The 16,598-nt window shown below is 37.2% G+C and overlaps 1 protein-coding gene across 6 annotated transcripts in view; it reads left to right on the top strand.

Annotated features, from left to right (window-relative positions):
- Positions 1–16,598, top strand: part of FOXJ3 (forkhead box J3) — a 156,031-nt gene that overhangs the window by 88,070 nt on the left and 51,363 nt on the right. For all 6 annotated transcript variants that reach the window (XM_082687141.1, XM_082687138.1, XM_082687136.1 and 3 more), the window contains one exon: positions 5,505–5,588. In XM_082687141.1, coding sequence (XP_082543267.1) covers positions 5,505–5,588 — 84 coding nt within the window. The remainder of the gene's footprint in view (positions 1–5,504; positions 5,589–16,598) is intronic.

The raw sequence follows: 16,598 nt of genomic DNA, 5'->3' as shown, positions 1-16,598 counted from the left end.
TATCTTAAATTCCTATTAAAACAGCTCATAAATTTGTTTGCCACTGTTCTTTTTATTATTTATCCTATAAGTTATAACATCTCTGTCCCGTGGACACTTCTTATTTATAGTTAAATAGTAATAACTAGATTTCCTAGTATATATTTAGTGCTAATTGTCACAATAATTCTATGAAGTAGATATGAGGAAAGTAGATCAAAGGTTTGGTAACTTGTTCAAGATTCTTGAACCAGATCTGGGGTTTGAATTCAGGTATGTGGATTGATAGATGTTCTCTTCAGGGTATTGGGTGATGTTCTGAATATTGTAGTACTTATGTTGGAATTCAGCTTCATGCATTATTCAGGGAAAAATTCATGGAGAACTTGTCTATAAGGGTAGGAAATAAAAGAGACTGGTGTCAGTATGTCAGAAAGAGTTGGAGTTATCTCAGCTCTTCAGTCTGGGGAACAAGTGGCCCAGAGAGTGCATTTAGTAGACACAAATTTCAAAGCAGCTACTGTAAGTATGTTGAAAGAATCAAAATAACGTACATTCAAATAATGAATGAATGAACAGATTGGGAATTTCAGTACAGAGATGGAAACTATGAAAAGAACCAAATGAAAATGTATAGCTGAAAAGAACTATAACTAAATGGATAATTCACTGAGTAGCCTTAATAGCATATTATATAGATAGCAGAAGGAAAGACCTGTGCCTCAGGAGTACCTAAGAATTATAAATGTGTGTACCTCATAAAAGAGCTTCTTGGGGTGCCTGGCTAGCTCAGTTGGTGGAGCATGGGACTCCTGATATCGAGGTTGTGCGTTCAACCCTGCACTGGGTGGAGATTACGTAAAGATAAAATCTTTAAAAAAAAAAATCCCATACTAAACCCCACAAAATTAGAACTTCAAAAAAAAAAAAAAAAAAAGAAAGAAAGAAAGAAAAAAGAAAAACTGTCAGAACCAAAAAAAGAGAAATAGAGCCATAATTATAGGAAGAGATTTTTGACGTATTTCTCTCAGCAAATAATAGATAGAACAATTAGACAAATAAGTATTTAAGGATCTGAACACTGCATTCCTTAAAAGCAGAATTGCATTCTTTTCAAAGGCACAGTAAATATTCACCAAGATACACCACATGCTGGGCCAGAAAATAAGTTACAGTAGATCACTAGACGGTGAAAAAAAATTTTTTTTAAGATTTTATTTACTTATTTGACAGAGTGCAAGAGAGCATAGCAGAGGAAGGGGCAGAGAGAGAGGGAGAGGGACAAGCAGATTCCCCATTGAGCAGGGAGCCAGATTCAGGAGCTTGATCCCAGGACCCTGGGATCATGACCTGAGCTGAAGACAGGTGCTTAACCAACTGAGCCAGCCAGGCGCCCCTAGAGGGTGAAATTTTACAGAGTATGTTTTCTGACTAGTAGAATTCAATTTGAAATTAGTAACAAAAATGTTTTAAAAAAACCCAAATGTCTAGCTAGAAATGAAATGGTGCATTTTTAAAGTACCTTTGAGGTCAAAGGAAAAATCGTAGGGGTATTAGAAAGTATTTTTGAATTGAATGGTAATGAGAGTGGAATATATAAAAATCTGTGACATGCAGCCAGTGCATTGTTTAGGAAGGAGCTTACGGGTTTAAATTAGAAAAACTGGAAGAGTCTGAAATCAGTTATGTAAACATTTACCTTAAGTTAGGAAAATAAGAGCAAATTGAATCCAAAGTAAGTGGAAGGAAACAATATAAGTAAGATTAGAAATCAGTAAACTAGAAAATGAACAAAGAAAAGCAATGAAACCAGAAGCTGAAATACTTTAAGGAAAAAGCAATGCCAATTTTCCAGAAAGTTAAAAAAAAAAAAAAAAAGTGGATGAAGGAGCAGTTTACATAGCTCATTTCATTAGTTCAGCATCACTGTGGTACCAAAGTCAGGCAAAGAAATAATCAGAAAACTACAGACCAATATCCTTTGTGAACATAGACCCAAAGATCTTTAACAAAATATTACCAAATTAAATTCATTGATATATAAAAAGGAGAATATGTCGTGATCAGGTGGGATTTGTCCCAGGAATGCACTGCAGGTTAAAATCAGAAAACCAATTGATACATATAATTCACTAAGTAGTAGAAGGAAACAGAACAATCGTATCTTAAGTGTAGAAAAAAATTGAAACTCATTCAGCATGCTAGGAATAAAAAGGAATTTCTTTAATTTGATTAACAAGTCACCTATTGAAGAGAATTTACGGGGCGCCTGCATGGCTCAGTGGGTTAAGCCTGTGCCTTTGGCTCAGGTCGTGATCTAGGGGTCCTGGGATCGAGCCCTGCATCGGCCCTCTGCTTGCCTCTCTTGCCTACTTGTGATCTCTGTCAAATAAATAAATAAAATCTTAAATTTAAAAAAAAGAATTTACATTGTTTTTAATGATGAGAAAGTGGATGCTTTCCTCTCTCAGATTGAGAACAAACAAGGGTCTTTGCATTCACGTTTCGGAAACATTCTATTAGAGGGCCAGGCCAATAGAGTAAGGCAAGAAGAAGAAAAGCCATCCAGGTTGAAAAATACTAAGTGAAACTCTCTTGTTTTGCAAACAACAATATTGCATATGTAGAAAATCCTAAAGAAGCTATGGAAAAGCCCCTAGAACTAATAAATGAGTTTAGTAAAGTCAAAAGATACAAGGACAGTGTAATTTTTTTAAACTACCAAGGAACATCTAGAGGTTAACAAAAGCAGTTCCATTTGCAGTTGCATGCAAAACAATGAAATACTTTAGGGATACATTTTAACAAAATAAATACAGATGTCTTCCCTGAAAACTGTAAAACATTACCAAGAAGAACAAAAGACACTAAGTAAATGGAGAGCCATAGCATGTTTATGGGTTTGTGGAATAGAGGACTCATGTTGGATGTCAGTCTTCTCCAAATTGATTTATAGAGTTAATGCAATCAAAAGAAAAATCCTAACAGATTATTTTTTTTTAAAGAAACTGACAAGCTGGTTCTCATAGTTAACGTGGAAATGCAAAGGACCTAGAATAGGCAAAACAATTTTGAAAAAATTGAAGTTGTAGGACTTGTGGTACCTGATTTCAAGGCTTTTTATACAACCAGAGTAAGACACAGTGTTACTGGTATAAGGATAGACAAGTAGATCAATGGAACAGAATAGAGTTCAGAAATAGAGGCATGTATATATTCAGCTGATTTTTGAGAGAGTTAACCCTAAGTGAATCAGAGACCTTAACATAAATTAAGACTATTTTATGAAACATCTAGAAGAAAACATGGGTGAAAAGATAAGGGTGCCTGGGTGGTTTAGTTGGTTGGACATCTGCCTTTGGCTCAGGTCATGATCCCAGAGTCCTGGGATCAAGCCCCACAGGGAGCCCACTTCTGCCCCTCCCCCCTTCTTATATGCACATGCATGTGTTCTCTCTGTCTCTGGGTCTGTCATAAATAAATAAAATCTTGAATTTGGGCATCTAAGGTTTTTTGAGTACTTCCTGAAGAGTTTAGCTTATGAACTTTTTTTTCTTTGTTGATGTATTTGTAACAAGCCACAGCCAATCATATTTTGTGTGGAAGAATGTATAATTTTTATAGTTTTATTAAAATGTTTAATAAATCAGTCTGATGTATGGGCAGTGAGCTGTTTCCCCAGATTAACACACAAATACACACCCATGAAAACAACACTAAACACTGGAATTTGTCATTTCCATGAACAGAGGATTTTAAACTATTGTCTGATGAGTGTCGGTATTTTTCTTCCCACTTTATATTTCAATTTGTGTATTAACTGAGTTTAAGACCTTTTTCCTTCTTCGTTTATTTTGAAACTTGCTAGCTGAACCTACTCATAAAATCATTGTTTTTATTTTTAGTGCTTAATTTCTGTAGCATGTATATTTTACATGGTTCTTGGGAAGTTTACATCAAGTATGATAGACTAATTAGCTGAAACTGCAATGACTACTTAGAAAAGATATCATGGAAGAATCCTCCAGTAATGGCTGGGTGATGAAATGAGTGCTAAGTTCAGGTACCTGCATAAACTAGGATCTGGGAAGACCTGGTATCATACCCTGTACTCTTAACATTGTTGGCACAGTTTGTTCAAATGCTTTTCTTCCCATTTCCAGAAGTGTTTATTGAGTATTTGCTAGGTGTCTGATATTGTGCCGGGCACAGTGGATATATAAATGAGTTTCTGCTATTAAGGAACTCAGCCCAGAAAGGATTCAGGCCTATAAATAAGTTTATAAATCTTAAGTGCAGTCAGTAGTCCGGATTTATAAAATTCATGGAGTTCTTAAAGAGGGATAGAGTGATGAATTCTGAAGAACAGTGGGAGGATCAGAGGAAGGATTCCTTTAGATAAGATCTGAGCTAAATTTTGAAGGTGGAATGTGAGGTTGTCAGTGGTAGGGTGAATATTATAGGCAGGAGATCACCATGTAGGGGAAGGCATAGCTGTGTGAAAGGACACGGTATGCTTAAAGAACTCTAAGCAGGTAATTCATGTTGGATGCAAGTTTGAGGATTGATAGATGAGTGCTTTATTTCCCCTCATTGTTAAATATTGCTTGAAAAGGAGCCAGGGAAGCTGAAATGTGTATCTCCCTCCCTTTTTTCCCTTTTCTTTCTCTCCTTCATTCCTGGCCCTCCCCTACCCCCCAAATGTATGTGTGTGTGTGTTTGTGGACAAACAAGTTGAGGAAGAAGGGAAGCAAGGCCTTGATTCTGGTCCTGGTTCTCATACCCTTGGTTGAACAAATCACTTCTCTTTTTGAGCTTTGGTTTCTTCATCTGTATAATAATCTGTAAATGGTATTATCTATACTTTTCAAATATTTTTTAAAGGAGTCACAGTTTTTGAGTGCCTGGAACACAGTAGGTACTAAATATGTATTTTCAAATGAGTGGTCTGAGAACTTGTGTCTGAGAGAGGATAAATAATTAAAAAGTTGTGACAGAATAAGCAATAAAATACTTGTTTACAGACCATTGCTTCCCAGGATGCATTTATTATATAGAATGTGTTCAAGCAGTTTGTCTTTCTAAATTGTTTCGCTTAACCATTTAGATTTGTGAGGTCCCAGAATATAGAAATTATAGTATCTTTATATATAAAACTGTATTAGACTTTAAAGTCCTTTGCTGTTGTAGTTATCATATATGTCCAATTAAGAATCAGTATATATTTTAAAAGTGTGTTCAGTTGATCACTGCATTTTACTTTGGCTGTGGCAGAAGTTCTTGGACCTCACACTATTTCAGATTGTGATTTTTTTCTTTTTTAATAATCTAGTTGTAAAAGGGCTTTGCTTCTAATATAAACTTTACTTTTCTCAGTGCAGAGCTAGTGTATCTTCTCATGCTGTTTTTCCACTGTTGTATCTACAGAATGTTTGTTTTTGGAGCAGAGGATTATAAAAATCCGTTCTTAATGGTATAGAGTTGCTGTAATATACTGTTAATATAATTTCTTTCTTTGCTTTTAGGGGTCCTACTGGGCAATAGACACCAATCCGAAAGAAGATGCGCTGCCTACTCGGCCAAAGAAGAGAGCACGATCTGTAGAACGGGTAAAAATCTCTTTATCACAAATTTAGTATGAGAGTTTATGTCAGTAATACAAATTTTTAAAGTTTATCTCTAATATAAGTACAACCTTAATGAAGGTAGTATTTTATTTGTATAGCATTTCTGTTTTTTTCAGAGCACTTTCAGACTCATTTTATTTGATCTTAATAACCCTTGAATGAGGTAAGCAGTTTAGGAATTAAGTAAAAAGTTTGTTGTGTAATTAGGGCATAGCTACTGTCTGAGACTTGGATCCAAGTCTCCTGGATTTTAATTTGGTATTCATTCCTCTGTATCTACAACAGTGAAGACTGGTTTTATGTAACAGAGCTATTCCCTTTCACTGCAGATAATCAGTCTGATGACATTGAATTTTCCTGATTGTCTTTGCAATGCTTTTTCCTGCTTCCAGCCATGTAGTAATAATTTCATATGCCAAATCCTGTGTGTATGTGTTGTTTATAAGATCATTTGTATGAATTTATGGTTAAAATTAATTTATAAGAATGAAAGAGAAATGGAGCTCTAGTTGATGTCCTGTTATTTGTTGGAATATACTTTTAGCCAATGCTTTGGTTGTCATCAGGCATTAACTTTACCTTTCAGCTTTCCCCATTCTGTATTTTCATTATCTCAACTAAAACACACACATACACACAATTATACCCTATTCTTCTTTAGGGCTCATTTCGTATGTTAACTACATTATGAAACTTTTCCTCACTTTGTGTTCATATTGAATGTTTACAAAGTTCTTTTATAGTATTTCTCAAATTTTGTAGAAATTATTTTTCTCTATATTTGTCTCCTTTGCTGGACTGTGATCCCTTAAGAACTGAGAAATATATTTGTATCTCTAGAGTTAGTATTTTTCACAGCTTATAATAAGTATCAGTAAATGTTTGCAGAAAAAAGCAGGACAAAGGGAATAAGATAAGAGAAACTGGGTAATTGTTTGGTCAAATAAATTTTTTTATGGCGGTTCCTGGTAGAGAGGTAAAACTTCTATCACTGGTGGAGTGATAAAACTTCCGATTCTCAAAGATAAGGACCTTAAGCTTTGTTTAGTTGGGGTCAGGTAAGCTATGAAGTGTAGCAGCAACGGGATTTAGTGAGGCAGATTTATGGAGCCAGCAGAGGGAATTCAGTATTCCATTTACCAAGCTATATAGAGTTAGAGGTGAACTCTTAGACCAGAACACGTTTTAGTTTTACACATACCAAAATTTAAGAAATAAAGGAAATTAATGGAAGTTTAGGGTTACCTGGGTGGCTCACTTGGGTAAGCACCTGCCTTCAGCTCAGGTCATGAGCCCAGGGTCCTACGATTGAGCCCAACGTTGGGCTCCCTGTTCAGTGCGGAGCCTGCTTCTTCCTCTTCTTTTGCCACTTCCCCTGCTTGTAGCGTGCGCGCTCTCTCTCCCTCTCTCTCAAAAAAATAAAATTTTTAAAAAGAAGGTTTAGTATTGGTGGGATGGCCTTCTGGTAAGTTTTAAAACAGATGATGGTGAGAGCTATGTATGTAATATATGTATGTAAACCGTATATTATGGTTTGAGAGGGAATGAACCTCAGTTCCTGCCCTCTACCTTCTTTATTTTTTATAAACATATAATATATTTTTATCCCCAGGGGTACAGGTCTGTGAATTGCCAGGTTTACACACTTCACAGCACTCACCATAGCACATACTACCTTCTTTTAAAAGAGACTTAGCAATTGGGGTTTAATTGTGTGAGGATATGGAATACAGAACATTTAGCATTTATTGCTAGAATTTGAAGGAAGGGGAGAGCTATTCACATTGTTAACCCAGAGCATCAACAAGGATATATGTCTTGGAAGGCTGAGGAATCGTGATCTTCTCTCCTGTTTGTTCTCTACTGAAGTTTCTGGAACTTAAATTATTTTTGGAAATTTGCATTGGTAGTTGGGTTAACAGCTGTGCATACCTTTGGACATCAACCCTGAATTTTATTGTTACCTTGTTGCATAGTTCTTAGAGCAGTCACTTTTTTTATTTTTGAGAGTCCTGTTTTTTTCCTGAAGACCATATTGTCTGTTTTACAGTGGAAGTTTGTGGAAATAAAGGATTCATATTACAGGTTATGTATGTTTTACATACAAAGCATATGTTCTTTGGTGTGTATTTTGGGCACGTAATTTCTATATTTTCTACTATTTATCCTTTTATCTTCATTTTAAGTTAGTTTAAGTTAAAAAGCATGTAAAAGCTTCAACAACTGAACTTTGTAGTGTAGTTCCATAAAAGAGCCAGTCTTTTGGTTAATACTATTGATAATTATTTTGTCCTGAGCTATGTGTTGGTTGCTACTGTAGGAGAAGAACTTAATGGAAAGAGTCTAGCTGTAAGCAGAGTACATATAATCAGGGAGACAGATACTATTTTAACAAATACTCTGAAAGATAGTCTTCATACAAAATATAATTTCTTACTCTAAGAAACTAGTTATGTCTATTTTTCATTTAGAGGTTTTTTGGGGAGAGTTTGTCGTATTTTTTAAGAACAGTTTGTATTTTTTTTCAATTTTTAAGATTATTTAATTTATTTATTTGACAGACAGAGATCACAAGTAGGCAGAGAGAGGGGGGAAACAGGTTCCCTACTGAACAGAGAGCCCGATGTGGGGCTCAAACCCAGGACCCTGAGATCATGACCTGAGCCGAAGGCAGAGGCGTAACCGACTAAGCCACCCAGGAACCCCAACACTTTGTATTTTAAATGACCATTGGGTTCCATCTAAGGAAACACATAAGATAGTCAAATAGTGATGGTTCTGAATATGATATTTATATGTTTAAAGTTTTCTCAAAAACTAAACATGACCCATAAATTGAAACTTTATTTTATTTGATTGATTAATTAATTTTAGAGAGAGAGGGTGTACAAGTGAGCAAGAGGTGAGGGGCAGAAGGAGAGGGAGAAAGAGAATCTTAAACAGATTCCCTGCCCTGTGAGAGCCTCATAGGGCTCAATCTAATGACTCCGAGATCATGATCTGAATCACCCAGGCAACCCTGGGTTTTTTTGTTTGTTTGTTTGTTTGTTGTTGTTGTTTTTTTAAATTTTATTTATTTATTTGACAGAGATCACAAGTAGGTAGAGAGGCAGGCAGAGAGAAGAGAGAGGAGGAGAAAGCAGGCTCCCTGCTGAGCAGAGAGCCCGATGCGGGGCTCAATCCCAGGACCCTGGGATCATGACCTGAGCCGAAGGCAGAGGCTTTAACCCACTGAGCCACCCAGGCGCCCCCCTGTTTTTATTTTTTTGAGTTATTTCTACACACCCAACGGGCTCAAATTCAACAACCCTTAGATCAAGAGTTGCATGCTCTACTGACTGAGCCAGCCAGGCACCCCTAAACTTTAAAAGTTTTTAAAATGTAGGGGAGCCTGGGTGGCTCAGTGGGTTAAGCCTCTGTCTTTAGCTCGGGTCATAATCTCAGGGTCCTGGGATCGAGCCCTGCATCAGGCTCTTTGCTCAGCTGGGGGCCTGCTCCCCGTGTATCAAATAAATAAGTAAAATCTTAAAAAAAAATTTTTTAAGTTTTTAAAATGTAGATGGTAAATATGTTTATAAAGTTTCTTATTAAACTTCTGAAATGTGAAATTATTTCCCCATGTGTAAACATCAGAATTCTGTGTGAAAAATCAAAATGTTTTATGCATTTTTTGAAGAGAGATGAGCTTTTAGAGGAACAGAATTAGCTTTCTAAACTGCTAAAGAGAAAGGGTTTTTGAAAAGTGGAAGTAACCATATCTTTATGTCCTAAATGAAAAATAAAGCATGATAGTTCTCTCCAACCTAATACTCTTAATTCATTTCTCTGGATCACCTTCCTGACCCTTCCATTTATATGAACATAATAAGCCCATGCTCGGTCTTGATCATTAAGAGAATTCCTTTTTTCTTTTCTTAATCCTTGCATATATAAATGTCTCTCATTTTCCTTTTTCTCACTTCTTAACACCTTCTCACCACTTTTTATCATAAAATGGACCTGCAGACCTTAAAAATATTACTGCATAAATTTTAGCATGGTAAAATGAATAGGCTCATTTATTGGGAGTCCTTTGTTTCTCTTGTGGTTTTACAGTGTACTTGTTCTTGTGACTTTTGGCAAATTGTCGTTTTGAGTTTCAGTATCCTCGGTTATAAAGTAAGAAGATAGAAGTCTTAATAGCTGCTTTGAACTGAATGTTTGTGTTCCCCCAATATTCCTATGTTTGAAACCCCAATTTCAGTACGACAGTATCTGGAGGTGGGCCCTTTGGGAGGTAGTTAGGTCAAAAGATATAACCCTCACAAATGAGATTAGTGCCTTTATAAGAATAGGCCACGGAGCTAGCTAGCTGTCTTTGCACCATGTGAGAAAACAATGAGGATACGTATAGCAGGGTTCTTTCTCACCAGAACCTGACCATATTGGCACCATGATCTTGGAGTTCCTGCCTCTAGAACTGTGAGATATACATTTCAGTTGTTGATAAGCCACCTAGCTTATGGTAATTTTTTATAGCAATTTGTGCTAAGACAACATTGTAGTAATAATAATGATAGGTAATTACATTGAGTTTAGGTGCCAGATGCTTTTTATTTTTATTTTTTTTTAAAGATTTTATTTCTTTTTTAGACAGAAAATATGCACACATGAGTGGGTAGAGAGAAAGGGGCAAGCAGACTCCCTGACTTGATCCTAGGACCCTGAGATCATGACGTGTGCCAAAGTCAGACATTTAACGGACTCAGCCACCCAGGCACACTCCAGATGCTTTTTAAATAATTTTATGTATATTAACTCATGTAATTTTTATAATAACTACAAATAATGAAACTGATAGGTATGGATGCTCAGTAAGTTGTCAAAGGGTAGTAGGGACAATAAATATCAAGGCCAACATTATGAACCTAGGTAGTCTGCCTTTACAGTTTACACTCTTTACAACTGTCCTTTCCTGCCACTAGTATTTATTATGTTGAAGACCATAACACTGAATCATATTTCTTTTTATATAGGCATATTTTGTGTGAGCTAATGGTCCATGATTTTAGAAGAGAACCTCCACATTGAACATAAGTATATATAAAGTGTATATATATATATATATACATACACACACACAAAGAGAGAGACACACACACACATACACGATTAGGGACATAAATATGATTATAAGTGACAGCACAAGTACTAACTAATAAGTCCGTTAGACCAGGCAAGGATAACTAAAGTGACTCAAAATAGATAATGCTGCCCCCAGAAGACCTCTGGGCAGAGGAATGAAGCTTTGCATGTAACTTTTTTGAATTGAAATGGTAAAGGATGTTGTTCCACTTGGAGAAAACAATGTGCATGGTTAACAGGGCAAGAAATACAGGTGGGCATACTGTAGAACCTTTTTAACTGTAGTGAAGAGTTTAGGCTAGAGAGTGGACATTTAGATAAAGAGTGGAATCAGAACAGTTAAGAAAGATACTTCTCTTTATATAATACTCCTTGTAAGAGGAAGATGCTATAGGGGAGAAAAGCAATTTTCCCTCTTGGCTGAGACCCCCCCTCGATAATAAAAAGGCAGATTAATAGGAGAAAAACAAATTTAATTACATATGTACATGTGGGAGTCCCACAAAGATATGAGACTCAGTGGCAGCCAGCCATTGGAGGTTTATATTACCATCATGAGCTGAGGAAGGTGATGTGGGTCTGGGGCTTCAGAGAGGAAGAAGGCAGTTCACAGGAAGGTGGGAGAAGAGCAAATGTTTGGTAAATAAATGTTTGTCCTGCCATGCAGATAAGTCAGATATAATCGACATGCCAAAGCAGTATGTTCTGGGATGGCTTGTTCCGAACCCCATCGAGTAGTGGAGCTGCCATTATGAAATGACACTGACCTGAGCTAGGGATGAATGCATGAATAAGTAAGTTCTCTAGGAGATTAGCATGGTATCTGGTCTCTTAATATGTACTCATAATTGTGTGAAATGCTGCCATTTTACCAGCTTCATTTGACATATCTTAGTTTTCTAGATACTGTGTGTCAGGCATTGTGCTAAAATGTTATGCAGTATACCAAATACAATGACACATAATGAAACATAATTCTAACACAAGGAAAAATTATGTATAGATAGTATTATAAGAAAGATATGACACATTGCTGTATACAAAGGAAGGAAACATTGTTTTACTGGGACTGTCTGGAATGGCTTCATATGGGTTTTGTGGCTTAGCTTTCAGGTGGAGATAGGCAAGGCAAGATAAAAGGCAGCATTCACTGAGTGCACAATTCTCAAGTGCTCCGTGCCAGCTTTAGGCAATGCTTTAGGTGCTGGGGAAACATTTAAAGAAACTGATGTTTTCTGCTCTCCTGAAGTTTATATTCTGATTGGAGGGGCTTTAGATAGGGAGGCAAGAGATAAGAGGTCATGATCAAAGATACGATAGGGGCTGGATAGGGGCTGGAATAGTATTGGGATTTGGGAGAGAATAGAGTAGTTCATTTTATCTGGATGAGTTTTTCCTCTTTTACATTAATTTGCATTATTCATGCCATTCATTGAGAGAGAGGTAGGGAGAGGCCCTGCACCAGCACACACCTTTTACACATACCTTTTACATTTTAAGCCTAGAGCTATAAGAACTGGGGGAATAGTGGTAGGCAAGACAGGCTCCTCATGAAGCTCTTAGTTAAGTAGGAAATGTAAACTGGTAATTCAAAATATTGCTTGCTGTCTCAGCATAATTAATAGTATCCTATTCATTCTCAAAGCAGCATTTGTACAATATATTATGTGGTCATTCTTAAGATGAGGGTCTTGAGAACTTTGGGCCCATATATCAGAGAACTGATGTTCAGTGAAGCCTGTTGAGTGAACAGAAATAAGGCAAATGGGGGGGTGATTGGCAGTGTGAAAGAGTGAAGGGGAATTATATGTACAAGCTTAGTCATTAAAAAAAAAAAAAAGTACCCAAAGGGACACCTGGGTGGCTCATGTGGTTGAGCAACTGACTCTTAATTTCAGCTTAGGTCATGATCTCAGGATCATGAGGTTGATCCCTGTCTTGGGTTCAGTGTGGAGTCATATTATTCCTCTCCCTCTCCGCCCCCCCCCCCCCCACAACTCCCTACTCACAAGCGTTTGCACCTCCCCCCATTTCATTTTTCCTGTCCTATTAGTTTCTGGTTTTGTATTGATTAATTTCTCTTTTAACCTTTAGCATATATTTTGCTTTTTAATTTGGCTTTGCTGTTCACTTCAACCAGAGGGTAAATTGAAAAGCACCCTGTCTACTGGAAGCTGTTTAGGGTAGAAAAAAGCAAAAATAGCTGGATATTACTTATGGAGATTTTTTTCTGAAGACTAGAAAACTGAAACTATTCCAAGGGAACTGAATGTTATAGGAATAGAAAAGGGAACTCTGGTTTTAGCGGTTCTTTGTTGAAAAAAAGCGCTTGAGAGAATGAGTGCTTCAGATTAGTATAGTTTATCTCTTTTATTAAGTTGATAATCACATAAATATATTCTTCTCTATTCATTCTTCAATTGGTGTGTCCCCCCCCAGCCCCCCGCGCAAGCTTAAATCATGTATCTTGGTTATTCTGTAGTCATTGTTTGCTTATTGGAATCTGTTAAAAGCAGTGTGAGGTCCATGGGGTCAAAAATGTGTTCATAATACTAAAGTGTTCTTTACCTTTTTTACTTGTAATTTTTCAGAGGTTACATGACCTATGATTTTGTCCTAGATTGAATGTAGAGAGGGGCGCCTGGGTGGCTCAGTGGGTTAAAGCCTCTGCCTTCGGCTCAGGTCATGATCCCAGGGTAATGGGATCGAGCCCCGCATCATCTGGCTCTCTGCTCAGCAGGGAGCCTGCTTTCTCCTCTCTCTCTGCTTGCCTCTCTGCCTACCTGTGATCTCTGTCTGTCAAATAAATAAAATCTTTAAAAAAAAAAAAAGGAATGTAGAGGTCTTCTATTAAGAAAGCATTAAAGCAGTTTGTTTAAAAATGTAAAATAATGCCATTCTTCTTAAGTTTTTTTTTTGAGACTGTATTTTTCATACAGAACGGTATTTATGTTGACATGCAGTGTGTCATTGTTTTAAATAAGTTTTGTCTCAGTTTAAAATTCTAATAGGTAAATATAAATCGATATGTCACCTAAATAAAAGCTCTTTGGAAACCTCAGTAACTTTTAATATAAGTGCAAAGGAGATAAAAAAAAAATTCTTTTTTTAAGGATTTTATTTATCTGACAGAGGTCACAAGTAGGCAGAGAGGCAGGCAGAGGGAGTGAGGAGGAAGCAGGCTCCCCACCGAGCAGAGAGGCTGATGTGGGGCTCTATCCCAGGTCCCTGAGATCATGACCTGTGCTGAAGGCAGAGGCTTTAACCCACTGAGCCACCCAGGCGCCCCAGGAGATCAAAATTTTGAGGACTGTTGTGCTAAAGGAAGATTTCCTATCTTTTCCAGGAAACATTCTTTTTGGGAAAAGAAGATCCCTGTCATTTGAGTTCTACTATAAATAGACAAGGAACTGAGTGCAGGTAGTTTGAGGGGGGATAGTAGAAAAATGGGGCAATTAACAAGTCAGTTACCACCGTCTGGACTGGCTCAGTCAAACTGGGAAATGCTGGGAGGTGGTTTAGAACTCTGGGCAGCAAGCTTTCTGTCTGTCAGCTCTTCCCCTTCATTGGGATGATGCTGCTGCTGGGGACATTATGTTTTCTGCACTTCTGGCCAGATCTACACAAAGCCAAATCATGCTCCTCGACTGGGGAAAAGAAATTGCTCAGGTGGAGATGGAGAGGTGTTTGTAGGAGACAGGGTAGAGACTAACACAGAAGGTAATGTGGTTGCTATGTGTCTTCTTTTCTGTTGGTGGAGTGTGTTTGTGTGTTTTCAGATCTGTGTACCTTTTGTTTGTTTTTTATAGCCTCTTGCATTTTCATAGTCTTTATTTCTTAAATTGGATCCAATCCAGTCCTGGATTGGATCCAGTTTAAAAACTTAAAAAATCTTTTGTCTCTTCAACGTGTGTATGGGTACAGCTGTTAAATCAGTAGACTGAAGGTGCTTCTTTTTGAGTATATTGTTTCTTGTAATTGAAAGAGACTCTTCCTGGTCACGGTTAGTGTTTGCCTAAGTACCTCATTCAGGGTTTTAAAATAATTGGACAAATTCAGTATTGTTATAGAAAAAGTTGAAGTGGTTGTATGTAACTTTTTTATGGATAGTGAGGACACATGTTTACTGTGTTTCTCTTGTATGCTTGGCACAGGTAAGGTGCTTTGAAAGAATTTTGCATAGGAAATAATGCCCCTGGGGTGCTGCTAGAATTCAGAAATTCTAGAAACAAAACCAAAAAAACTCCTATAGTTTGTGTTACATTTTAGCAGCATTTAATCATCCAGAGTTCTTCTGTTTAAGAACATACTAAAATTATGAGCAAAATCGTCATGTTACAAAGTCATGAAGGGTCACCTTTTTTTTTTTTTTTTTTAAATGAAGGATCACTTTTATTAATTACAAGATTTAGGGGAAATAGAACTTAGGAAGTTAAGAGACCTAGTTTTAAAGTTACTGTGTTATAACTTGGGTGTTTAATTTTTCTGACTGCAGTTTCTTTATATGAAAATGTAAGTGGATTGTGAGCCCTATAGTCCCTGAAAATCCCACAAGTGCAAAGGCTCCAAGGCAGAAACATGCCTGGGTTTTTATTTGAGAAACAACAAGGAGGTCCCTGTAGCTGTTCTAGTGTGTGGAGGAGGGAAGAGTAATAGTGATGTGGTTTGGAATATAGGTGAGGTTCGGTGGGGTGAGGTCCGGAGCCGACCACCAAGAAAGAATTCTTGAGATGTCTTTGGTGCAAAATGGTAGTTTATTAAAGCATGAGGACAGGATCTGTGGGCAGACGTAGCTGCTGTACTGGGGTTGTGAGGAGTGACTGATTACCTGGGAGTTTGGGAGGTAAGGAAAAGGGATGTTTCGAAAGGATTTTCATGTTAAAGAAGACTCACTGGGTATGGGTACTTGAGGCCTTGCCATAGTCAAGTTAAGGTGGTTTTTCCTCCTGGCAAGGCGTTAACATTAAGATATTTGGGAGCTTCCTGGAGTAACACTACACTTTGCCTGCTTCAAGTATCTGTTTGTCAATGGGCTGCAGGTTGTAAGGACATTTAAGTACCTGTATTTCATTCTGGAAGGTAGGTTGTTTATAGAAATACTTTGTTCTTGTAAATTGCTAAGACATTTGTAAACTGAGGGAGGCTCATGTCTTGCAGGATTGTGATCTCTATAAGTAAACTATTTATTTTTCCTTTTTTTAGTTTTAGGGCAGCCAGGAGTGCCAGAGGAATGTCACATATATCCCATGGGTGGGTGTTTCGGGTGTCACTTTCTGCTTTGTCCTCAGCTTGCCTTCTATTCCCTGGTCAGTAGGACTTGACATCAGAGAAGTAAATGGTGGGAGCAGGACGTACATTATGTAGAGCCTTCTTTGCCTTTATATATACTTGGGTTTTACTCTAAGGGAGGGGTAGAAAGCTGTTGGAGGGCTAAGCAACGTAGTGACATAATGTGACTTATATTTTAGCAGGAATCTCGTAGCAGCTATAGGAGAACAATGATAGAAGCAGGGAGATAGGATATTGCTATAGATAGTTTTGCTAAAGGCTTCTGATGCATTGTTGTGGGAATTATTTGAGGGAGTAAGGGCCAGATAAAATACATAAACTCACTATCTTAAACATGTTGGCCTTTGCAACAACAAAAACAAAACTCAAAAGAACCCTTCTACTCTGCAGTTATCTACATTGGATATTGGAACAGAAATGAGGGCATACACATTACTTTTACTTGAAGTTGTGTGTGACAGTTTGAGGGTGATTACAGGTTTAATCAGGAAGACAATGAGGATGGATGGATAAATAGAAAAGAGGACATTCTTCTAGGTAGAATATTCTACATTTACTGCATATCTGAGGTCATTGTCT

Source organism: Mustela nivalis (genome assembly GCF_964662115.1).
Source record: "Mustela nivalis genome assembly, chromosome: 10".
Lineage (NCBI taxonomy): Eukaryota > Metazoa > Chordata > Mammalia > Carnivora > Mustelidae > Mustela > Mustela nivalis.
Note: the sequence above shows the minus strand (reverse complement) of the source record. Positions and strands in the feature narration are given on the sequence as shown.